Consider the following 26,662-nt stretch of genomic DNA (forward strand, 5'->3'; position numbering starts at 1 on the left):
ACAGAAAAGTACAGAGTTAGCTACAAAGGAGTTTCCATAGGACTATCAGCTAATTTCTCAAAAGCAACTTTGCAAGCTAAAAGGGACTGGCAAGAAGCATACAAAATGATGAAAAGAAAGGACCTATACCCCAGCCAGTATGGCTCAGTAGATTTGGTCCACCAGCCTGCGAATCAAAGGGTTATGGGTTTGATTCCCAGTCAAGGCACATGCCTGGGTTGCAGGCCAGGTCCCAGGTAGGGGACACAGGAGAGGCAACCACACATCAATGTTTCTCTCCTTTTCTTTCTCCCTCCCTTCCCCTCTCCCTAAAAATACATAAATAAAATCTTTTATAAAAAAAGAAAAGAAAAGGCCCTACAACCAAGATTACTCTATCCAACAAAGCTATCATTTAGAATGCGAGGGCAGATAAGGTGCTACTCAGACAAGGTAAAGCTAAGGAGTTCATCATCACCAAGCCCTTATTAAATGAAATGTTCAAGGGACTTATCTAAGAAAAAGATAAAAAACTATGAACAGTAAAATGACAACAAACTCACAACTATCAACAGCTGAATCTAAAAAACATAAACAAAAACAAACAGCAAAAACTGGAACTGGAACAGAATCATAAAAATGAAGATCATCTGGAGGGTTATCACTAGGGAGGAGGAAGAGGGAGAACGCAGGATAAGGTGCAGGGAATAAGAAGCATAATTGTTAGGTACAAAATAGACAGGGGGATGTTAAGAATAGTATAGGAAATGGAGAAACCAAATAACTTATATGCATGACTCACAGGCATGAACTAAGCGGGGACTGCTGCAGGGAAAGGGGCTATCAGGCAGAGGGCGCAAAGGGGTGAAAAGTGGGACAACTGTAATAGCATAATCAATAAAGTAAACTTTAAAAAATTTATAGAACACAATGAAAAGATTCAACCTATGTGCAAATGGAGTTTGGGAAGAAGAGGGCATAAAAAATGGTACAAGTATGATATTTAAAAATAATGCCCCAAAGTTTTGCAAATCTGAAGCAAGAAATTCAGACATAGATTTAAGAAGTACTATAAACCCCAAGCAAATTAAAACAAACGAAACCACACCAAGGCATATTACAGTAAAAACAAACAAAAAAGTCTCCTGAAAATTGAACATGCAAAGAAAATCTTAGAAGCAATATCACAGAAGACAGGGTGGGAGTAGATGGAGTTCAACATTCTAAGACCTACAAGCTTATACCAGACTTTAATAACCAAGGATACACACTGTCATCTGTAGTGAATCACTAAAAAAAAAAAACATAAAGAGACGAATAGGTTTTCTAAGTACAAACTCTCAAATACCCAAAGCTTACAGCTCCAAGAATGGTTTGTCCAATGACAAAGCAGACACATCTGAGACCACATCTCAGTTGTTAACATTACCACTAGATGGATATGCAAGTATGTGACGAAATAATGACCAAAAATCACAAACACACAGTGCAATGAGGAAGCCAACCCAGTTACCCTGCTCTGTCCCCCTCCACTCTGCCATCTCCGGCTGTCTAGCTTTACAACGAAGGGCTCCCCAGGTGTGCCCATGCAGAACAGAAGCATAACTATCCCTGTTTGCCCTGATCTCCTATGAGAAGATGGTATGTTTGTCCTTCCCTAGGAATGGAACAGAATTCAGATCCAGCACAGAGCCAGTGCTCAGTGGGGCTTCCTCCCTGCAGGTGCATTCACTCCCCAAGTAATGGTAAAGCCACCTCCCCATCTCATGACTAAGATCTAGAGAAGCTATATGTCTGGCATCCCACAAGGACTTCTCCACCTGTACCTGTGATGTGTCACCTCCAACACATGGGAATAACCAGAGGCCCAAGAACAACTCTGAGGTTTGACATCATATGTTCAGGGTGAGGAGAGCTGGAGTGGGGAGTCCCTCCTTGTCACTCACACCCTGGCAGGTGAGGAATCAGACCCTCCATACCTACATCTATCTCTCCCTCAGGCAAACATTTACTGATGGCTATGACCTACTGGACAGCCACTCGCCAAGCCCACAAAGATGACCCTGAGGCAAGACCTCTGCCCCTGATGCTCACCCTTATGAGCCAACAAGTGCATGCTGCCCATTTACAGAGAGGAAGCTGAGGCCCAGTGAGGCTCAACACCTCTGCAAGTGACAGGTCAGACATGACCCCCAGCCAGGCTGGCTCTTACTGCCTCCAAATGTGTGGCGATCTGAGCGTCCCAAAGCCTAGGGTACAACAAGCGAGGAAGCAGAGTGGCGGTCTGACTGAAACAAGTGGGCCTCTATCAGACAGAGTGACAGAGAGGGGCCAGCCCTGCTGGGACAATGCCCTGCTCACATGCAAGCATGCTGTGACCACACCTGGCAGATAAGCTACACCAAACACAGCAACGAGATCAGTTCTAACACCTAAAGCCAACATCTGCTTATCTCACCTTCCAGCTGCTGGCTTTGCTGAAACCCAGCAGCCCCAGAAGAAAGGGCAGGAAACCCTGCAGGGATTATAGTTCCCTGCAGGGTATGAGGATGCTCCATAATCAAAGGACGAGAACAATTAGTGAATGAAGGAGTGAATGAATGAACAAAGAGTGAGTGCATAAATAAATGAAGGAGCAAGTGGCTGAAGGAATGAAGAGTGAGATAAATAACCAAATGATAAGTGAGGGACTGAAGGCTGACTCAAACCTGCACAATGGCCAGAGACAAACCAACCATATCACAAGGCCCTACCTAAAAAAGCCTACCACAGCACACAGTACTGTATACCATGTCATGTGCCACATGCCACACATTACATCACATATTGCCATGTCACACCACATATCACATCACACATCATGGCATGCATCATGGCACATATCACATCATACATAGCATGACCTTAACTATGGTTGTGCCTTTCCCTTTTTCTGTAAAATTGGGGTGATTTTTATTTTATTTTTGCCTATCCACATCTTCTAAACATCACATCCTAGAGGGACAGAAGTATACAACACAACCAAAGACCTTCAAGTGGCAGAGTGAGGCACTCATCTCATGTCCATGTGACAGGTAAGGATGCCCAGGCTAGCATGAAGCACCATCTGATGGGCAGGCACCGTCTGATGGGGAGGCACCTGTTGAGTGCTGTGTGAGCTAAAGAGAACCCCCACTACCCTGAAAGAAATCCTCCTAGAATCTCTCCCTCATGGAGCTACTGGGGACCCAGTGGGCCCCATCAGCCCTCATCACACCCCTCATGCATCCATGTGTCCCCCTAAACCCATCAACACAGACGGGCAGGGCATGTCTGTCCTATCCCCTCACAGGAAGGGGACACATGGTGTACTGGGCTCCCAGGTGTAGAAGCCCCACCCAGTATCCCCAAAATGAGGGGATTCTCCTGGCAAAGGCCTTGCTCCCCATCAGCTTCCCCAAGGGGAGGGTTTCCTCCCAGTCTTAGGGACTGCCCCTGATTCAACACCCCTAACACATATGGACCCTTCCAGGTGTAGGGTCTGGCCCTGATTTAGTATCCCTGAGATACAGGGGTCCTCCCAAACAGAGGGCCTGCCTCCCATTCAGCTGCCCAGGGACATGGATCTGTGACCAGGCCAGCAGATTCTCAGGAGCATGGCTGGCACAGGTGAAGCAGCATGTCTCAGAGTGGAGTACACACATCACTCTGGGACCCCTGCACAGGAGGAAAGTACCCACCCTCCAGTTCACCCTCAGCAGAGCTGCTCCAAGATAGCGGTCACACCCTTAGGCACACAGATAGGGCGCCATGAACAGTCATTGAACAACACAGGCTTTGTTCTTTCTGCCAGGAACAACTCTGTCCTGGGAGGTGCTCCTCCTGAGCCACACCCCACAAGCCCTGTAGACCCCAGGCCTATGGGGCAGCCACAGGCTTGGCAACTGCACATGTGTGAATAGGCACACACAGGACACACAGGGGAGCATGTGTTGATGGTCTGGTGACAGGAAGGGGCACCTCTGCTCTGTAAAAATGTATTCTCTCTACTGTTTTCAAAATATTTCTCAGGAGAGCCCTGGCCAGTGTGGCTCAGTTGGTACAAGTGTTGTCTTATAGACCAAAAGATCATGGGTTCGATTCCCAGTCAGAGCACGTATGCAGGTTGTGGGTTAGATCCCTGGTTGCAGTGCATACCCCACCAAGTTCAGGTGTGTACAAAAAGGCAGTCAATCAATGTTTCTCTCTCTTTCCCCACCCCTTCCCTCTCTCTAAAAGCAATGAAAAAATGTCCTCAGGTGAGGAAAGTAAAATAAAAAAATAAAAATATTTCTCCAGAGAATACAAAGTAAAGGCAGGTTAGGTTAACAAAGAACTCTATTCTCAGTCACAACATGCCACCCAGCACCCTCAGGCTCCCACAGAGAGTCATCCAAAACCTTGCTGCCCGCATGTGTTTGGAATTGCTCACTGGGCAGTCATTTATAGTAGGAAGAAATGCTGACATCCCGAGACAGCCTGTTTGGTGGTGATGAAGGCTGTGCGGACCTCAGGGGAGCTAGGGGCCAGGTGGGGGTGACAGTCACCAGGCTGGGATTTAATGAAAATCACCCTCACCGAAGCAAAATGCTGAGAGTCAGGCTGTGATCAGAGCAGAGTGGGAGTATTTGAGAACCTTCTCTTTGTTCCCAGTGTCCCCAGTTCTCTGTAATCTGCTTACCATGAAACAAAAAGCAGAAAGCACCTGGCCATGTCCCTGGGCCCTGCTTTGGGCAGCAGTCATGTTATACAAGGCTCTCCTCCCCAGAGTAGGTGACAGTGGCACCGATTTCCTCAAGTGCCGCCTTTGGTTTCTATTGTATAAGTGACTTCCGGCGTTGCACTGAACACACTCACTGCACACAGAATTCCAATTCTGTAAAACCCACAAACCTCTGACCACATCCCCTTGTTGGGCTCCAGCTCCCTGAGGTGCAAAGAGGAGGGGTGGACTGATCCCTGGACTGCACTGAGTGGTGAAGACATCCCTCTTAGGTTGCCTGTGGGCACAGCCTAGGGCCTGAGAGCTGTGCAGGCAATCCCCAGTTGTGCATATGGGGGCTCATCCAGGTCCGAGGGTTTGAAAGGAATATAAGCATAGGAGCCTGCTGAGGGTAACTGGGAGTATAGCATGGTTTATTAGTCATTATGTCTACTTCCCAGCCTGTTTGGAATGGCCATTTCTGTCAAATCAGAAATGACACACTGGGATGTTCTGGTCCTCAGTAAGCTTTCAATGCTGCTGGCCTTGCCTTTGCACGCACCAGGACGCCCAGGCCAGGCACAGACACTATGGGCAGCTCTATGGACTTCTACACGCTGCCATCACTCTCCCCTCAGAAGATGAAGAGACAAAGGGGCAGGAGTGGCTCTCGGTGGCCCCTAGGGACTGAACACCAACTTGCTTTCATAGAATTTCCCAAGAAAACTCAACAGAAGGGTGTAATGAGGCAGAGCTACACCAGGCTAAGCTTCCACCCTGATGGCAACAGGTGCATCATGGACCACCCTCAGCATCCAGTCCTTAAGGGCAGGCAGGGCACACATCAGCCCCAACACTGGCCTGTAGAACAATCCACCCTCTGCCAAGCAGCTGCTACCCTCCCTGGTCTCCCAATCTAAGGACACCTAGAAATTCACCCCTTCCCAGCCACAACACCAAAGTGTGCCAAATCAAACAGGGTGTCCTGGACATCCTGGTGGGACTCCTGACAGGGGGTGAAGCTGGGTCACAGTAGGTGCCAAACACTGGGATAACACGTGTTCACAAACACCAGGACAAGAATGGGGGGGAAAGGAGCCCTGACAGTCAAAGAAATGGGGGGCCCATGTGGTAGGGGAAGAAGTCCAGACACGATGCCATTCAGGTGGCCTTGAGAAAGCAAGATGCCGAGGAGGAAACACCAAGATGAGGCTCCTGAGACCACCCTGGCAGTGGCAGTGTCCTTATTCATATAACAGACCTAGGCATGGCTGCCGAACATATTCTGTGAAGTTCCACATGGGATCTGGGCTCACTTTGGTGCCAAAAGGCACTGGGCCTGGGAGATACAGGTGAACTGTCATGCCCACAGCTGGGGCTCGGCAATGTTAGTCAGGCCACCCTGTGTCCAGGATCACCTGCCCTGGAATCCTCCTGTCATCCAGAGTCACTGACCAAAAGCCCCAATATAATGCGTGACCCCCATTATCTGCTTCCCCACATGCTGCACAGTAGTCAGTGTTTCTATCCTGTCCACAGGACCCCACGAGGAAGGGCTACGTGTCTGCTGGACCCATCAGGGAAGAGCCACATCTCATGACCTCACAGAGAAGGGTCATTACTCACATCTCCTGGACCCCATGAGAAGGTCAGTTTTTTCAAGGCCCATGGGAAAGGATCCATGTCTACAGATTCCCTGGGGAGGTCCTCAGGCAAGGCATCCCCAAGCAAAGGCCCCCCTGCACGCTGCCCTCAGCTCCTTCTGCGTAGTGCTTACTCAAAGAGTAAAAGTCAACACCAACGATACAATAAAATCAAATCTGTGCCCAAAATACCACCCCACGGGATGAGGGAGCAGATGCCAGCTTCTACAGCAGCAATGGTTGCTATGGATATGGAGCTCCAGCCAGCAGAGGGGGGAGGGCTGGAGATAGGAGACAAGTCAGGGATAGGGGACAGAAATGAGGGAGGAAAGACAGAGATGTATAGACCAGAGATGGTGGGACAGTAGCACAGATAAGGGAAAAGCAACAGAGACAGAGTGATGGGGGACAGAGATTGAGGCACAGACTGGGGAGGAGGGGCAGATTTGAGGAGAGGGTAACAAGAGATGGGGAGGATGGCTGAGATGTGGGCTGAAATGTGGGCAAATATGTATAAAGATAGTAAGGTAGGGGATACAGATGAGGAGGGATACAGATGGGGGAGGGGACAAAGCAGTGATGGGGAAGGGGGACAGAGATGGGAGTGAGACAGAGAGTGCTGCCCAGAGGCAAGAGAGACTATTACTGGGAAAGAGAGAAGGTGCCACCGAAGCACCCAGTCAGCCCTGGCCTTCATACCCTGGCTCACTAGTAAAGCTGACCTGCAAATAAGTACTTTGGAGAGAAGGAGGTGCTGAACAATAACATTTGTACCAAAAGGAAACAAAATCTCTCACAAACATGAACACATTTCTGATTTGAGCATCATGGGTTGAACATACTGCAACATTCCCTGACTTCTCCCACCTAAAATTATCACTACCTACAAGCTGGGTTTATGCTCAGCCTATGGGGAGCAGCAGAGCAGCACTCCAGCCCTACCCACACCTGGGACACCACCAAGAAGGACATAGTGCCTAAGAGAAGAGCCATGAGGATGCAGGCCCCATCTTCTCACTCTGTGCCATGGACACCCCAGTCCTAGCAGGTGAGGTCCACTCAGATCCCAGCCCCAGCACACGTGATGGGTGGAGAGGGCACATGTACCCCCTCTACCCTGACCTGAGGACCAAGCCCCAGGCCCCAGGCAGCAGCTTTGAGGACAGAACCCTGAGTCCTCCTGTATCCCAGTCCCCCAGCCCAGCCACCCCTGCCCAGAGATCTGCCCAGGGTGCTCAGGCTTCTTTGGAGCTCTCCTGAAGTTTTCCCACCACCTCAGAAGCCACCCCTCCTCAGGGGCCATGGGATATTCATCATATGCAGCCTTCAGAAGACTCCCTTCCTTCTGCCATTCCTCATACAGGCAAGAGCCAGAAGGCTGCCTGCATGGATGGGTGTCTGGAGAGGGACCATGAGCATCCTTTGGGTTGCTGCTCCTGGCACCTCTCACACAGCCAGCAGGTATCTGAATGCTGTTTTCATATCATCCTCTAAGGGCCTTCAACAGCCCCTATACCCACTGACAAGCCAAGGGGGTTAATATACTCCCGGTGTGGCCTCAGGTGAGTCCCTCCTCTCCAGCACTTACTCCAGATACCCCCCAGCCAGGTGTCCCTGAAACCTGACCTGGAGGGGTGCTAACCCAGGATGCCACCAATGGCTCCTGCCCTGTTCAAAGCAAGCCTTTCCCATGAGTCCCCAACACTCCCCCCACAGGCAGCCACTCTCAGCCCTGGGCTGTGCTCTGAGAGACAGGGTAGCTTCCTGTCACTACTGCAATAAGTCCCCACAGCAGCCCAAACAGCAGGAGAAGGTGGTGCCTCATGAGCACAGCTGCATCCTCCTAGAGCTTTGTGGGGAACTAACCCCATGTCCGGCTTGTAGAGACCACCAAGCTCCTTGGCATCTTCTGTCACTACATCACCCCAAAGCCCTCCTGCTCCCTCTTATAAAGACCCAGATGGTAACACAAAGCCCACAGTGTAATCAGGATCACCTTCCATGTCGAGGTCCTCAAGTCAACTGCATCTGCAAAGGCGCTCCAGCACATAGGCTGGCTCATTCCCATGCTGGAGCATATAGCTGCAGGCACCCCCATCACCCAGCCCCCTCCACTGTGACCACCCACCTGACTCTGGGCCTGGACATGACAGCTGCCCCTGCTGGCTCCCTGCCAATCTTCCCTGTGGCCAGAAATCACCAGGATTTATTCCATATGTCAAGGCAGCACCTCCATCTCTTTTATTTAGTTTTTTCCTTCTGTAAGTAAAGAAGGAAGGCACTGGCAGGCCAAATATCATCCGCACACCCAGCTACTGCAGCCCTCTGCTGCTGCCCACCCAGGTCCCTTGTCCACTGGGCCATAAGTGCATTGCCTCCTGGCTGCCACACCTTCCCCTAAGCCACATCCTGACCACCAGTTGGTGTCCCAGCCCCAGCTTCACACACCAGCTGCCAAGTTCACAAAACACACTCTGGACTCCAGACGGCACCTCCACCAAGCCAGCCCACCAGCATGAGCGTCACCACTGGGACTCTGAGCTCCAAGGGAACCAGCAAAGGCAGCTCTGGAGACTGCAGGCTGACACCACCAAGTGCAGCCTTCGTGGACCTCGGGTCCCCACTGCCCAGGGCTGCAGCAGGACTCAGTGAGAGAATACCAGCACATGCCAGCAAGGGCTCGATGAGCTTTCAGGAAATTATGTAGCTGTCATCATGGCCATTAGTAATCATACTCAGAGTCAACCTCCTCTAACCTGTACTTACCTTGCCCTGCCCAGAGTATTTTCCTTTCCCCAAAGAGAAAACATAACAGAAGCCTTTTGTTGAAAGACCATCAGCCATAGAACATCTGATCCAGGTCCTGCCCTGTCCAAGAAGAAAGCCTTTGCTAAATGGCAGGGCTCTGGCCCCAGAGCCAGGACCCCAGGTCTCAAAAGGCTCACCATTCCCATGGAAGTACCTATGAGGCAGGCAGGTCTATTCCCTAGCAAGCAAACCCAAGACAGAACATATGCCCACACAGGCCAGCAAGGCCTCATAGGACACATACAGATTTACATGCAGCATCCAGGGGCTAGGGAGGCTGGGGGCAGGCAACACTGCTGCCAAACACAGGCCACGGAAGCATGACCATGTAATATTTCTGTGGCAGCTAATAAGCCCACCTGGGCCCAACATCCAACCTGGGCACTGAACCCATCTACTGTACTGTCAGGTGCCCTTGTCAAACCCTAGACCCCCTGGCTCCTCTGAGCCCCTCCCAGGGACAAGAGTTTGTCCCAATCCAAGTCTGCAGGGTGAGACCCTCCTATGACCTCTGGCCCAGCCCAGTAACAGGCAGAAAGTTGGCAAGCTGATTCAATTCTGCCCTGCCAGATCTCAAAGGGCCCTACTCTGCTGGCAGAAACAAAGGGCCTGCTTCAAAAACACACACGTAACCTGCGCCAAGAAGCAACCAGCAGGCCCAGAACACTCCAGAGTCACCATCTCACTCCCTCTGGGAACAGAGCTAGCTTTTGTATTTTATCATCACTGTCATCATACATTCACAGAGGCTGACACACCACTTCAGGCCAACCAGATGTGAGTCCGATGCCAGTCAAACACCATGCTGCCTGGGAACATAGAGGGGCAGGTGGGCAGGCAGGGCAGTGAGGGGTGACAGTATGTCTCCTTGTCATCTGATGCTGAGCCCCATGCAGACTGCCACCACACCAACTCACTAGAAGAGGGGAGCAGGAGCGGATAAATGTCTCTGGGAAGCCAAGAGCAGGGGTCTCCCGCTGCAGAGGTTCAGGGAACGACTAGTCCCAAACCCCCACATCACCTCAGCCACTCCTCCCCCTCAACCAGGGACATCAGAGTGGAAACTGGACAAGATTCAGACAGCAGGTGGGTGGATGGCAGACTCTGGAGGCCCACATGGTGGACGGGAGGCCCACATGGTGGACGGGAGACCAACTGCTAATTGGGGCAGCCGGGACTGAGTCCCAAATAACACCCTGACGTGTATGCTCTGTAGGAAACACTGAGCCCTAACTGAGACCCACGTGCAAGAAACTCCAGGCGGTCCACAGGACACGAAGGAGCAGAGGTACATGAGGCCAGAAGTTAGGGGAAGCTCCGTGTCCATGGCATGGGCTAGCAGCTACTGACCCACCAGCTAGGCTCCAGCAGTTTCACCTCCAAAACAATAAGGCAACATGCCTCTATCCTTCAGTGTCCTATTTTTATAAAATACCATCTATCCATTTCTTTTTAAAAACACTTTTACTATTTCTTTTCATCTGCTTTTGCTTCATTTTATTTCTAGCTAACTGCTTTTAATAGGGTTTGTCACTTTCTCTCAACTCATTCTATCCTGTTCCTCCAAAGTATGCCCAGCTGCATTTATTCACTTTCTGGCCTCCTTTTTAACTTCTTTTCACAAACAGCAAACAAGATCATCTGTGCAGACCTCACCTCATGAAGCACCCAAAATGCACACTGGCCCTGCCGGTACCAAGGGATGCCATCCAACAGACATTTAATCCCACATTTGCAAAGGCTGCCCGCTGACAAAATGGGAGGAGCAGACAAGCCCCTTAAGGCTCCCACACCCAGGAGATGCTGTCAGTGGGGTCAGTGTGCCCACTGATATCTAGATATAGAGACTCTCACCTACAGTCAGCCAGAAAACTGTAGGAGCAGGGCCTGGGACACCCACAGGCTCATGCCCACTGCTCCTCGGACCCTCCCAGGGGGCTCTGCCCAATTCTGTGTGATTCCAGATCATTTGTGTCAGTACCCATGCACAAACAGAGAAACCATGAGGTTCTCCATCACCCTGTGATCAGCCCAGAACCATCAGCTGCCCGGTCTACCCACCAAAGATACCTTAAGTCAGCTACCCTCCCTACATAGCACAGCCCCTGCCCTTACCCAGGGGACAAACCCCTCCCAGCAAGAACAGTCTTTCCAAGTGGGGCTCCAGGCTTGGATCTGCTCAGGTGCCCACATGAGACCCACAGTCCGGCCCTCATGACCTTGTCCAGAGTCCTCACCTGAACCTCTCAAATGCCAACTCAGGCAGCTGTCATACGGAAAACCAACTCTACTCAGAAGTGTCTGGAAGCCTGACAAAGTACAGCCACAGACAAGGGCAGCCTTTGTCCCCCATGGCTCCCAATGGTCCATGTGACAAGCCAAACCCCTACATCATGTCAGGAGTCAAACAATTTCAAAGCAAATGCTAGGATAGTTCACAAGTAGGTCACAGGTATAGTGTGCAGTGAGGGAGGGCCAGGCTGAGCCAGGCTGGATGTTGCATGTGCTCAGGGCCCAAGAACATGTAGCCATCTAGATCATTCCACAGGGTCCTCTAGAACGGGACCGCTCTGCCTGTGGCTATGGCTGCCCCATCCCAGACCTCCAGGCGCCTGCTCCCTGACACCGTGGGGAGAATAAAGGAAAGGGGCCCTCTTCCGAGGGTCTTTCAACAGCAGCAAGGGAACTCTGCTGGTAACTGATGATCCTGTAGTCCCATCAGGTCAGTCACTAACATTGTGTAAAAAGGCTTCAGGATGAGTTTTTTCCAAACCCAAGCACACAGGAACCCCAGCATATGCAGGAAGACATCCCATCATTGCACCCCTGCTCCTCATCCTCTCTCCTCTACCCTTTAAGTTTGCAATAATTCTTCCAAAAAAGATGAATTCGCTCCCCTGCTTGAACCTCTTCATTAAATAAATTCCTGGAACCTGTCTGGGCATGTGACAATGGTTTACTGCTAGCCAATTCGGCAAGAAGCCTTCCTAGCCTGAAGAAACAGCAGGTCAACAATCCTTCCTCTGGGAGGCCATGGAGCCCTGGAAGCAGCCAGACTGAGAAGACACACCCCATGCCTCTGGTCCACATGTGAGGTCCCAGACCAGAGGTAAGAGGGACATTGCTGGAGCCTGGGTGAGCTGCAGGAGCAGGGCTACTGCTGAGTCCACCCTGAATTCATACTCCAGGGGACAGAAGAGGCTGGTGGGCCCCTGATCCCAAAATGGGCTCACAACAAAGCTGGGGCAGGTGGAGCCCCAGTATACTTTGTAAGAATACCCAAGAACATAAAAGACAGATAAGAAGGGCTGGTACAAAGTGAAAACTGTTGTGTCTCAGGAAGGAAATTTAGGGCCATTTTCTCTTTTTCAGATTTCAGCATCTGTCATATCCATCATGTTCCTAGAAATTTATGTAGCTGGAAACACCCCCCATGAAGTGGCCTCCCCATCCATCACCCGCCACCTCCTCCATCCTCACTGACCCAGCTCACTGGAGGGGATCCAGTGCTGGCATGTGGGGACTAGCCCTCTTCTCCCCACCACCCCCATTTCTAGGATGCATAATGGTACCCAGTAGACACCAACCTCTTAAAGGTAGCAAGGCCCGAGGGTGGACCCCTGGAGGTTAGGGACCTCCGAACAACAAGCCACTCTGCAGGACTGCCTTCTCTTAGAGATATCCATGCAGCCAGGCATCAGGGGGTTCAGGAGTACAGCAACCGTGTTTCAACTTAAAAGTAGGCAGCACTATTCTGTGCAAGTGGTCTGGCTTAGGAAAGCAGGAGACTGAGCAGCCTTTGAGTCCCAGGAGGACCACATCTGCAGTCTAGTTTCCTAGCAGCATGCTCAGGTGGCCCAGATCAGGTCCTGGCTCCACCACTGACTGCCCAGTGGGCGGGGGGTAGGGGGGTGTGGGACCAACAGGATCAAATTTGTGTTTCCAAAAAGTCCAGATGATTACATCAGGATTATCCCCAAATGCTGAGGCCCATGTCAAAGACTGTGGGGGCTGCACCTTTCTCATCAGCTGAGATGGACTCACCTTGGCCAAGAGACAGCAGTCAGCAGTGCCTGCAGGGGGCTGATCTGACTACTATCTGGAATCCTAACTGGTACCACCCACAGCACCTTGCAGAATGTGGCCTGAGTGCACTCAGGCAGGAGTGCCAGACAGTCCTGCACGTGGTCTCTGTAAGAGGAAAAAAGGCAAGACCACAAAAGTTTCCAAAATAATAACTAAAAAAAGGTAGGGACTGTCCTGTATTAAAACTGACATGACAAACAAATGGAATGCACCGCTCTTGACTGGATCCTGGATCCAGGCAGGAAACTGTGTTGAGCATCTCTGGGGGCACAGTCCATATCGGATTTGTGGCTGACAGTTGGCTTTAATTGTGACACAGCTGTGGTTTTGTGAGAAAATGTCCTCATTCCTCTAGGAGGTGCTACTGGAGTGTTCAGGGTGAGGTGTAAACGGGCCAGAATAAAGCATATGCAGAGAAAAAGATAAAGCAAATATGGCAAAATGTTAAAAACTGGTAGTGCCAACTTTCCTAAGTTTTTCAAAATAAAAAATTCATTGAGAAATGAAATTGCTGGCAGAGGAGAAAGCTCCAATGAGGAAAGAGAAGAGGGTGGGGAGACCAGGTCACAGGATGGGATGGGGATCCCCTCCACAGCCTAGAAATGGGAAGAAGAGGACGGGGGCAGCAGTGGCCCCTGGAGGCACCAGAAGCCTAGGCAGAGAACTGCCTCATGAAACAATGGCACCAGGAGGGATGAAGACACTAAGACAGCTAACACCCCTCCCTACCCACAAAACACACTATGCCCAGCTCCAGGGAACAGACCATAACCTACCTGTGCCATCAAGTCTTTCCCAGAGCCCCTTGAAATCCAATTCTAACCAGAGAGACCTAAGAGGATTAACAGTAAACATTTTCTACAGATGAAAATGTGGACACCTAAATCTAACCTCTACCTAAGCACCCACTTACTTCCCACTTTCAAATGTGGTTGTGATTCCTGGAGTTTTGACAGCCTGTCTGCTGCTGTGAGGCAGTAAGACTGGGGACAAATCAAACATGGCTGAGAAGTAGAGAGAGATCTGTCCCTGCCAACGCTGCAGCTCTCAACTGAACATCTCAAAGTTTCAGAGTTCTGCATCACTTACTTACATCTGGCCTGTAGCTGAGTTTCCCAGCACTCTGGCTCCTGAGCAAGCACACAGAGCCAGAAAAGCCAGGGCCTTGGGGAAGAGTGGACATTGGAGGGAGGGATCCTTCCCGGACAGCTTCCCACCTGAGCAAAGTATGGAGTCTCGAGAACAGGGCCAGCTTTCAGTGTTGAGTTCTCTAGCACTGGCAACTCCAACACTCTTTGCAAAAGAGCCAAGACATGCCCTGGGAACATCTGTACCTCTACCAACAGTCGGCACAACACATCACTCCCCAGAGCCCATCCTGCTCCCATGAGACGCTGGAAAAATGAAAGAAAAAGTAGAGGGGGTGCCTCCCACACCCACTCCTTCAACAGCTTCACAACACAGCATGTGCTTTATAGGCTCTGGGAAGTCCCACAACAGCCGGCCTGTCTGACCGAGCACTCCCCAAGTTTTTCTGCAGCAACTCTTTGAAAACACCTAAAAGATGACAACCCAGGGACAGGTGTGGGGTGTGCTACTAGTGGCTGTTTTCCTGTGAGCTGAAACATGACCCACCTCACTGAAGCCTCATTCTCATATGTAAAGAGTCCCTAAAACTCTAAAGGTGGCTCTAAGGACCTGATGAGCTCAGAGCTCCCTCCTGCCCTCCCCACCTACGTCCTGCTCACAAGCCAGAAGATGGCCAGGCTTGGACCAACCTGCTGAGGAGGTGCCCTGAAGCCCAGCCAAAATAGCCCTTTTCGAATCACCAGGACTTGGGGGCACCAAGCCCCTTGCCCAAGCACCCCTCCACCATTCCACTGGCCCGTGTTTCTTGGCAGGGCTCATGGCACGTCTTTAATTTCTGAAGCCACTGTGGAGACCTCACTCCTAAACATTTTGGGATGTACTCCCAACTCAAGGTAAGGTGGGCGTGAGGGGGACCACTATTCCCAGGCTCACTCAGCACCATGATCCCTGGAAGCAGACAGTCTAGAACCAAAAAGAAGAATATAAAAGCTGTGATGCCCTGTGATTGCAGCTGTATTTATAAAAAAGATGTGTCTGAATGAACTTCAAGGTAATATGCAAAAATAGTAAGGTGTATTTACTTGGATTATGAATAATTTTTTTCATTTCTGTAAACTTCTTTAATGTAGCTATTATACTTTTTTAATAAATTATTTTTCAGAGAAGCTTCAGGTTTATGAAAAGATTGAAAAGAAAATAGTTTCCAAGTTTTGGCAATTGTGAATAACACTGCTACAAACATCCGTGTGCAGGTTTTCGTGTGGACATAAATTTCCATGTCTTTTGCGTAAATGCCAAGGAACATGATTGCTGGGTCATCTGGTGTTTATCTGTCTTATATAAAAAGAAACTTCCAAGTTGCCTTCCAAAGTGACTGTATCGTTCTGTATTCCCATTAGCAATGCAAGTTCCTGTGGCTCCACATCCTCCTCAGCACTGGGTGTTGTCTGTTTTGGATTCTCACCATTCTAACAGGTATGCTGTGGTGTGTCATTGTTTTTCTTAATTTGCATTTCTCAGATGATATACAATGTGGAGCATCTTTTCAAATGTTTATTTGCCGTCTGAACATCTTAACAAGGTGTCTGTTAAGGTCTTTGGCCCATTTCTTAATCAAACTGTTTTCTTATCATTGAGTTTTTTTTAACAATCCTTTGTATTTTCTGAGAAACAGTCCATTATGAAGTATGTGTCTGGCAAAGATTTTCTTCCAGTCTGTTTTTTGTCTTTGCATTCTCTATTAGTGCCTTGCTGAGCATAAGTTTTTCATTTTAATAAAGTTTGACTTGACAGTTTTTTTATTTGGTATTGTATCTAAAAAGTTATCTCCATAACCAAAGTCACCTAGGTTTTCTCCTATGTTATCATCTAAAACTTTTATAGTTTTGCATTTTACAGTTAAGTATGTGATCCATTATGAGTTAACTTTTGTGAAGGAAGTAAGTTCTGTATCTACATTCATTGTCTGCATGTGTATGTCTAGCTGTTCCAGAACCATTTGTTAAAATGACCATCTCTCTCCACTGCACTGCCTTTGTTCCTTTGTCAAAGTACTGTTGACTGTATTATGTGGGTCTGTTTCTGGGCTCTCTAGTATGTTCCAGTGATCTATTTATCTATTCTCTCACCAATGCATACTGACTCTTTCCCCCAAAACCTAACATACTATTAAAAAGCTGACAAAAATTAGATGTAGTAATCAAGTCTTCAAGGTAATCTCAGAATTCAACCCTCCCAGGAAAAGAGCCAGATTTGAAAACTCTTTGCCTCATCTGCAGCAAGAAGGATGGGGCCAGGTGCTCAGCCTTTCTACACATAGAGGTCCCACACCACCCAGGGTACTGTCTCTTGTCTGCAGGTAAGCCTCCCTACTTTTCTAAGTTCACTTGCTCTCCACTTCAACCTGTGCTTTTTAAAACTGTTTACTTGAGGTGGAGCAAGCACGGCATGAGAAAAGCATCATTGTCAATGCATGCTCTGTGCTGAATGCTGAACACACTTCTCAATAGCCTCAGCGGCCCCCTGAAGGCTGGCTAACACTATCCTCAATGCACAGAAGGGTAAAGCGAGGTTCACAAAGGCAAGTACCTTCGAAGAGCCTCCCTGCTGGGAAGTTATGGAGCTGGGGTCTTAATGTAGCAGGACTCCTGCTTCTGGGATGTTTGTGTGCCTGGCTGCAGGGCTCCTGAACACCTCTTACAACTACCGCAGGCAGGTGCCAGCGCCCACCTCACCTCTCAGTCAGGGTGGACCATAAAGGAGACCCAGGCAGGTGACCCAAACCTCTGTTGGACCAGGTCAAATTTTCTTCCACCAAAGCAGTGGCCTGGAGCTCTGTGTTATCATCTTGGGCATTACTCAGTTCTGGCGTGAAGCTGGTCCAAGCCACAGGTCCCAAAAGATGCCTGCAGTCACACAGAGGGCCACAAGTATGCAAGGTAAATGGGAAGCCCACCGGCACAGGACTGTAGGGCAGACTCCCCCCACATGCTTCCCCCTGCCCTCTCGACTACAGGCTTCTCACAAATGTCCCTCTAGGAGATGGTCCTGCTAACTGAATGGAACCAAAGCACACACCCAACAAATGCTGGCTGAGTCAACGAACCATAGTACCCTACACTCTTGAGCTCTGGGCATTGGACTTGACATCCAGAACCTTCTGTACCAGATACTCTTTCTCCTCCTCTTACCAATTCTTTTTCTCACCACCATCATGTTTGGGCCCAAAACCAGCAGAGCTCATCCACCTCAGAGTAAGCCCCCACCCACTGCCTAGAAATGGCACGGGGGTAGAGAGATACCCACTAGCTCTCTCAGGGAGTAAGACTGTCTGGGCCCAAGTCACTTAGTGATCTGGCCCTGATTCAGGCACAGCTGAGGCCCCATACATTAGGCCCTCCAAGTGTGCTCACAGATACACACGCTCAGCCTCAGGAGCATCTGCTTCCAACAGAGAAGGACCCAAGAATGCCTGACGTGCTCATGATGGAAACCCACAGCTCAGGCTGCTTGTCCACTGTCACTGACCACATCCATCTCACCAACACCACTTAGGCAGGGGTGGGGCCTTTGGGTGCTAGGCACCCACATCTCTGTACTAGCAGAGGGAGCAGGAAAGCCATCTTTACAGCCTCTAGGTAGCTGGTGCCAGCCTTGCCTTTCTCACCAACCAAACCAGAATCACGGTTGGTGTGATACATGACTGTCACTTGGGAAAACAAGCTCAGTGTTGGCATCCAACTAATTTCAAAATACAGATCTCCCAACAAAACTAAACTATTCAGAGTAATAAAAATAACAAAGCAGGGTAACTGCCTGCCAAATTGACTTGAGCCCTTTCTAAGTATCCTGCTAAAATATGCAAGGACTGTCCCCTAGGCACATCAGCTGCTTGGGGCTCCTCTGAAAGCAGATGAGGCCACTGGGGGCACCTCTCAACCCTGGGCAGAGGGTGCTTGGTACCACAGGGTGTGTGCCTGGCCTGTCTACGAAAGGCAATTGTGCACCTGCACAAGCACATGTGTGAGCTCACTGCCAGCACAGGTCGGGTACCCACAGCCACAGGAGAGACAACTGGGCCACACCAACAAAAGGCAGACCTGGTCACCCTCCGAGGATAGCAAGTGGACCAGTGCAGTCAGCATGGCCACATTCAGCAAGCCCCCAGGTGCGTCATCCACATCCGAGGCACAGACAGTGAATAGGACACAGATATCTGGCTGGGGCAGGCAGGTGGGGAACACAGTGCCTCTGTGGCCGAACCAAAGGAACACCAGCAGGTCACACAATATCAGGTCTTGTGGTCCCCATATCCATAAGCCATTCCCCAGCCTGGAGCCCAGGCTGCCGCCATCCCTCCGGAAGCTGAGGTGCCCTAGGGCAGCACAGAACAGTAGGAGAGCTTCATAACAGCACCTGGGAGATCCAGGGCCTGAGTAGTGGGGCCCAGCCCCCAGGGTCTGCTAAAAGGGCCCGATAGTGCTTGGATGCAGCAGGGTCAAGGACTCACAGCCCCTTGAGGTAGAAGGACTCCACATGCTGGACATCACCATGGGAAGCAAAGACTCCAGGTGGGATCCTCCAGGAAGTGCCCGGCCCTGCAACAGCAGCTTACAGCAGCCTTCCATGGGGAGGAGGCAGCACAGAGGGCAAAGACCCTGAAGGCAGGGGCCAGTGACAAGAGGGGTGACATTGGCAGGAGCACTGAAAACATGGTTCTCTCCAAGGTGGTCCAGGTCACCTCCAACTATGCTTCCAGAAGCTGGCTGGATCCAGGCTGGCTTTGTTTTTTCTATTCAGGTCTCATGCCAGCGCAGAATTGAGAGAGTGACCCGAGCTGCCTGGAATAGTGTCAGTGGTCCAGACTTATTTCTTCCAGGCAGCCCGGAGTCAAGAACAAGCCCTATGGACCTAAGCACTGTTTGATACGATGGGGTCTGTGCAGGACTAGAGCTGGCCAAAGAAGGACCTGGGTATGTAGGAAACATGAGACAGAGCAAGGGCGGTGATTCTGGGTGCATCTGTACTTCCTCCACTGCTATCGTGACATGGTCTGATGCCAAGAATGAAAGTTTATTAGGAAGAAAAGAGATAGGGATGTAATGCTTTAAAATAGCTCCCCCCAAATCAGTGTCACCTCTGGACAGCTGGAAAATCCAGGAGGTGACATACCTCACTGCCCTTCACTATGAGGTAAAAATATACTGCTTTCTCCACAATAGTAACACAGAAGGAAATTGGGAGTCATGGGACCTGATGGCCTCCAAGCTAGACTTATTAGATCTGGGAATGCGTCCTGACCTTCCCTTGACAGGATAACCCAGAAAAAGTGAGCAGGTGATACTGTGTCAGTTCTGGGGAAGCCAGCAAGTACAAACACCTCCCTGCATCCAGAGGGTAAGAGAAGTAAACAGACTTTGGAAGGTGAGTTTTCAGGGCATTCCAAACCTGCTAGCCAACGTATATCTGGGGATAGAGAAGAGAGTTCATGGGAGGGAGGAATCCTTCCATATAAAGCTCCCTGGCTCAGGGCAACACTCCAAGAGACCTGCCCTCCACTGGAAGGGAGCCTTAACACCCAGGAATTCTGGGGCCAGGGGGTGGGGGGGCAAGGTGGAAGAACATCTCCACATTGTAAACCCCTCCCCAGACATAAAGCCAGCAGGCCATTCATCACACTCTCCCAATGCACAGTGGTTGAGAAGCCTAACTTGGCATCCTACAGTTCATACTCATCTCCAGTCCTAAACGGACTGCTATTACCAGGTTAGGGCTTCCCCCTATAATGCTACAATTTCCCTCTGCCGTGTAGGTCCATGCTGGTGGCCTTGGGTGGGGGGTCCTCAACAATAAACTGGGGGAAACAGCAGCTAAACACACAGCAGGTTCTTGGCTGTCCTAAGCTGGTCCCTCTCAGCCCTGCCAAGCAGAAGGCAGGCAGCTGACCCCAATGCTGCATCATGGCCAAAGGCATACGTTACACTAATCTCCTGTTGGGGAAGGAAGATACACAGATGGTTTCCCTACTGGCTTAGGGCTTCCAGTATCTCCTGGTCAAGGAATGTCACCAAATTGGAAGCCATCTCCAGTCTTTCCATCATCACCCAAAGTCCAGGATAAACAACTCCTGGACAGCAGCAGGCTCTACCCCTGTGAGCTCTGCTCAGGAACTGGGAGGCAAAATCACTTGCCTTCCCTTAAAAGAAATGGGAGGTAACAACCTCCTCCTCCAAAGGTCACAGCACCTGCAATGCCTGCCTCAACCAGATCACCAGGGTTCTGCTGCTGAAGTCCAACTCAGAATTGTGCCTGCTACAGCTACCCCATTCTTGTCCTCCCCAGCACAGGCATTTCACAAGGGAGCACTGGTGGGTACTCAGGCTGCCATGATATCTCACTTGGCAAGAGCAAGAAGGTGGGAAGGCATGGTTACTCTTAAGAAGTAAAAATCCTCTTTTCCCCAATCTTCCCTCTCCAGATCTTCCCTCCACTCTACATTTGTATGTAGCAGTGATGCCCACTCACTCCCAAGCCATCTCCAGCACACCCCAGGAACCTCAAGGTACCTCTCAGCAGGGCTATGAAAGAGAAGAGCTGTCAGCTGCTCATGAAGGACTCCCTGGGACACCTACATTTCCACGGCAGAAAAGGGGCTTCAAAGAGGGGTGACCTCTGGGGTTCTTTGTCTCAGGAGAAAGGCTAAGGATGGGTTAGCACCAACAAATTAGCCCAGTTCACACACTCTCTCTCTCTCATTCTCACATGCACACACACACACACAAACGTACACATGCACACCTCCAGCTAAAACCTGGAGGACAGAGCAACCAAATCCTTTTAAGCTAAAAGGGCAGGCAGCCTGCAGTGTGGCCAGTGGCCCTGCATCAAGCCTGGATGGCCTGGTTAACTTTACAGGATGCTGGTGTAGGCTTACACTCGAGGCCAGCCCCATGCTGGACAGCTGCCCCCCCAAAAGACAGAGGGCCAGTAAACACCCACTGTTACAGGCATGGATGGCCCAGGGCTGCTCCAGTTACGGTTTATATAATCTTCCAGGGCTGGGCCTGACACAGCCAACATGAGAGCAAGGTTATGAAAAATGCATGGAGCATTTGCCTTTAAAAAAAAAAAAAACCATCCCTTGCATTTTGCATGACTTGGTTTTAAGACCTCAGGCACCCACTTTGTGAACAAATGGGCTTTGGGAGCTCCAAGAGGCTACTCACAGCACTTCCAGGCATTGCCCTACAGGCCCAGGGCCCACCAGGCCTGAACTTAAACAGACTGTGGGTCAGAAGAAGCCCCTTAGAAACCCCAGGCCAGCGGCACCTACACCTTGCAAGACTTGGGAAAGTACACATTTAAGAGCAGTTCAGAGTTCTCAAGCCCAGGATCCAGGGTCCTGCAGCCCTCACATTGCTTCTCCAAAGACACCAGGATCCATACAACTTGGGTCCTTACAACACTGGAATTAGGAGTCAAGAAGGAACAAAGCTGATAAATCACCCTTTAAGTGCCCACTCTCTGCCCACTCTCCAGTGTGGGCCACATTGTGACACACCTGGATGCCACACACCAGATTTGTCCTCCATCACCCAATCTGCATCACACAGAGCCATTCTTCTTCCGCTCCCACACATCCAGCCACTCACACATCGGATGACACATTGCTGCCCAAGAACTACCTACGACCAGGTAGGACACCACAGAAACAAGGACACACTCACCACCCCCCTGCTAGAGCACGCCTCACCTGCAGCTCGCACCAGGCCACCTCCACCCAGGTCTCCGTGTCCAGACCCTTGTACACAGTCTTGAAGGAGCCACGGCCTAGCTCGATATCGAACTTAAGGAAGCGGCCGTCCAGGGAGGTGGCCACGGCCTTGAGGTCATCCTCATCGTCCTCCTCCTCCTCGGGCTCATCTCTGCGCGCGCGCCCCGGCTCCGGCCTTTCCTCCTGCGTCCCTGCGTCCTCTTTCCTCGGTGACGCCGCCTCTTCACCCCGCCCGCGGTCTGGGGCGGGCACCGGCACCGGGTCGAAGCCCGGCTCCTGCGCACCCGCAGGCTCTGAGCCGGGGTCGCTGGAAGCACCCGGCGACGCAGCGGACGGGGTGGGCGCTGGGGCGGCTGGGCGGTTGCGTGCGCGCTCGGCGATGAGGCGGCGGGTCTTGCACAGTAGCAGCGCCCGGCGCTGTAGGGGCTGCGGGGGCTGCGCGCTCGGCGCCTCCGCAGCTTCCAGGCCCGGCGGTTCCTCCTGGTCCGACTCCACCACGCTGCGCCGCAAGAAGCGCTGTGGCCCGGGTCGGGCCACACGCGTCCGCGGCACCGCCGCCGGCTCCACCTTGCCCGCGGGCCCCGCGCCGCGCTGGTCCTCCATCAGTGCTCCAGCGGAGTCTAGGCGGCCGCCATCGCCGTCCATCTCTGCCGGCAAGGACACAGAGACCGGCGTGAAAGCGGGCCCCGCCGCACCTGTCCCAGCAGTAGGATGAGACAGCGCTGCCGCAGCGCCCGCGCCGGGCCCTCCCGTCCCGCCCCAGCCACGGAGGGTCCTTCTGGGCTTTCCCTGGGGAAGGGGCTGCTTACAAGACCCGGAGAGCGTTACAGGAGGAGGCCGAGCCCTACTCAGCCCAGCCCTGCTCAGCTGGGCTGTTCCTAGGCGGCCGGGGCAGGCTGAAAAGGGGACTAGGAGGTTGTGGAAAAGGGAGGAACAGGCCCGGCGGTTGCACCACAAAGGACGCGGCTCGGGGCGCAGCAAGGGTGCGTGAGGAAGGGGCAGCGGCGGCGCGCACACAAAGAAGGGGGGTGGGGGTGCTCAGCACTCACATGAGCGGGCGCCGTCCATGCCAGAGGCCTGGCAGCTGGGACTAGCAAGGGCGCGCTTAGGGTCTGGAAAACGCGCTCCGAGCCCAGGTCGCTCTCGGGTCGGGTCCTGACGTGCTCCCAAAGGCCTCCCGCGGGGCTGCGTCTCCGCGTGCTGCTCCGGCTACGCGCTGCCGCGTTTCACTGGGGCTCGGACCCGGCGCGCTTGGAGGGCGGGGCTTGTGCTGCCAAGCCCCGGGCTGGCGCGGCGGGGCGGGGCCTGGCACGCCCACCTGGCCTCCAGCGCGCTCGCGGCCACCTGCAGACCGGCCCCTGAGGCCTTCTCCAGATCTCTGCCAGGCTCCACAGCAGCAGAAGTCCTCAGTATTCCCTCAGCTCTCACTTCAGGCTGCACTCCTGGACCCCGAGCGCTTTGTACTGCCTCGCAGGCCTACTGAGGGCCCCATGTGTACTGCAGAAGAGGCACAGGCTTTCTACCTCACCTAGCACAGCAGGCGTGCTAGACCTTTGAGCCCTGTGCCAGCGCAGAATGGGCAGGCAAGAGGGCGAAGGACCAGGGCCAGTTATTCCCAGCCCTCAGGAAGACCTCAGGAAGAAGCCTGAACCCCACCAGCACCCCAACAGGGGCTAAGCCTCCTTGAACCGTGGTGTGCCCTTCCCTCACTTCACCAGAATCCATCAGGATCTCACCACCTCGACAGGAGGGCAAGCACTGTAATCATTATTTTCATTTTCAGTTAAGCAAACTGAGACTCCAAAGGCAAAAAAATTATCCGATCTAAATCCCAGAATTCCTAAGACAGGCTGAACTAGCATGTAGGTGGATAGGACCCAGAGAACCTTGCAGAGGTCCCTTAGTCCCCAGTGTTCTTCCTCACCCACCTCTGTTAAATGGTATTGCCCCCTTTTACCAGATCTCCCCCACTCTCTGCCTCCTCGGGACTCCCCACAGGCATGCTTTTCTCTTGGGGATCTTGATCCTTATTGTGGGAAAATGGCATGTGGCAAAGACTACACTACTAGTTTCCTAGCCCTGCTCCATCAAGGTTCCCACTCTGTCCTCCATAAGCCTGTGATATGTAGTCATTGGCCCACTTCCATAGCAGGACACAGAGGCAAGGGGAGGCAGCTGGTCCAAGGGAGACAACAGGCTGTTCTCATGTTGGTCCCACCCCTTGGCATGGCACATTTGTCAAGCACACAGAAACTTTCGGACACATGGTGTGCCTGTGGCTGCTGGACCTGGAGCCCTTGGTACAAAGGAACTCAGGTGACATCATACCCTCACAATCAGGGTGGGGTGGGGGTGTCAAGCTGACTTAAAAGAGCAGCAGGACTTTCCAAGATCCTGCAGGGTACTGAAGGGTGCTGGTGGGTGCTAAAGCCAGCAGACTGATTTGTGAGGGCTGGTATCTCTTTCCAACTCTGTTCAGTGACATGTGGTAAAGCTGGGAGAATTTACACCATGGAAATGGGGTGGTGCCACAGATAAGGACTTCCCTCCTTCCATGGTCAGAGAGCCATGGTTCCACAAAGTGCTGGCACTGGACTGGGCATTTGGCACACACCTGTGATATGCAGTCTGCAGTCCACATGCCCACTTCTGGGATAGGCATCAAACTCAGAGTCTACGTGAGGAAAGGACAGCAGCAGACAAGAGCTCTACCAGCCTGAAGACCCCTCAATGTGGGGATCTGAGTGAGTCCTCCTCCCAGAGTGGGCCTTCCAGGCAGAGGTGGGTGGGTGAAGACCTTACTGTCTTTCCTGTTAAAACTAGAGACCCCAACCTTATGCTGCCATTTGCATGGCCTTGGGCCAATCCCACCCTTGCCAAGCTTCAGTATCCCCCCTGAAGAATAGGCCTGACCATCCTGGTTTGTCCCTGTTGAAAAACTGCATATTTTTCCAAGACTCAGTAAGTCTTTGAGGATACTGTGAGTCCCAAGCCTGTGATAGGCATGCCTAGGCCTGTCCAGGGAAAAATCGAGAAGGGATGGAGCTATGCATGTTCCAGAGAGACGCATTTCAATCTGGCCTCCTCTCAGCTCTCAAAGGGCCAAACAGGTGGTGCATGGACATTGTGCCTATCTTATGATAGAGAAGATGGCTGGTTATTCACATTATTGCCTGTGGGCCACTGCCCATCCACAGCTAGCTGGTATGCCTAGTATGGCAGCAGCATTCCCACACATTACAGGGGCAACTTCAGGACCTGAGAGAGCAGGGAGAAACTGCCCTGACTGAGTACTACATGCACTCTCAGCCCTTCAGCATGGTTTCAGGTACCCTGCTTCCATGCCTCCTGTGACAGGGAGCTTACTTCCTCTGCTGACCCATGATCATTGGAGTCCACAGCTAAGCAGCTAGTGGAGATATCACAGTTCTCTTTGCAATTAACCTTGGGCTGGGCGCTGGTACAGGTCCTGGGATCCAAGCAAGGGAAGCCTGAAGCATCCTTGGGCAGACCTTGGGACCCGAACTTTGCCAGGACCACTCTGTGTCCTTAGCCAAGACACTGACATCTCTGAGCCTGCATCTCCCTGACTCTGATGGGGAGAACAAGCACTCCCTGTCTGCTTTACTGGTTGCCCTAAGGATGACATGAGCCAAGCCTGCAGAAGGCCCTCTGCAAACTGCCTGCCCAGGCTGGTGATGGCAATACCTCTTTCTGCTGCCTGGAATAGCCAGCCATCTCAGTGGCTATCAGGCCAAGTGGGTTGATTATCTCCATGGCACAGATGAGTACACTGAGGCCTAGCCCAGAGACTTTCTAACTTTAAGTAGGTTGCTCAAGGCCACAGAGTTAACCACAGTGCCCCCGCTAGTTCCCATAGCTGTCACCCCGGCTACCTGAGACTCCAATGCCAGGGACCCCCAAGTCTAGTCTGCCCTGATACTCAGCCTGGTCAGTGAGATGGGCACCTGCAGGCACATACCTGCCCATGCAGATGCACTTCTGGGACCAGAACCCAGCATACAACAAAACTAAGTCATCGGTTTGCTCATCTGTGAGATGGATATAATGATAGTGATCAACAGTGTTGAGGTACAGTTGGTGTTCAACAAAAACTCACTCATGGAAGCAGAGAACCCACCCTCTACCTCCGCTCATATCAGGCCCCAGAAGGCTCACCAGTAGGAAGGATGAGTTTTATCTTGCCAGAGGGAGCCCAACTGCCAGGTACTATCCCCATGTGAGCTTAGGCAGCCTGGGACGGTCTAGTGATCAGACCCAGTGCAGCCCTCCTTGAGCCCTCCTGAAGGCCACAGCACAGGGAGGCAGCCTCATACCTGTGATGAGGAACCACAACTCACTGGATAGTGGTGGACAGAGATGGGTCAAAGATGGCACTTCAGGAACCTGCACCCAAAAGAAGGGGGCTGGTGGCTCTCTGAAGGGGGTCAAGTGTGGCTTGGAAGGTGAATACTGGGCCCCTACACTCTGACCCCACCCAATGGGGCTCCCCACCCAACTGGGGCCACAGTGTTTTATAACACAGTCTTTATTTTATTCTTC

General features: G+C 51.7%; 1 protein-coding gene across 10 annotated transcripts in view; it reads right to left on the minus strand.

Annotated features, from left to right (window-relative positions):
- The window catches only part of WNK2 (WNK lysine deficient protein kinase 2), a 149,328-nt gene extending 126,002 nt beyond the window's left edge, over positions 1 to 23,326 (minus strand). For all 10 annotated transcript variants that reach the window (XM_037138344.2, XM_053662648.1, XM_053662656.1 and 7 more), the window contains exons 1-2: positions 23,149 to 23,326; positions 22,079 to 22,746 (exon numbers count right to left, since the gene is read on the minus strand). In XM_037138344.2, coding sequence (XP_036994239.2) covers positions 22,079 to 22,744 — 666 coding nt within the window. In that variant the 5' untranslated portion in view covers positions 22,745 to 22,746; positions 23,149 to 23,326. The remainder of the gene's footprint in view (positions 1 to 22,078; positions 22,747 to 23,148) is intronic.
- Positions 23,327 to 26,662: the final 3,336 nt, after the last annotated feature.

This window comes from Artibeus jamaicensis, unplaced genomic scaffold, assembly GCF_021234435.1.
Source record: "Artibeus jamaicensis isolate MK-2021 breed Jamaican fruit bat unplaced genomic scaffold, CSHL_Jam_final contig_264, whole genome shotgun sequence".
Lineage (NCBI taxonomy): Eukaryota > Metazoa > Chordata > Mammalia > Chiroptera > Phyllostomidae > Artibeus > Artibeus jamaicensis.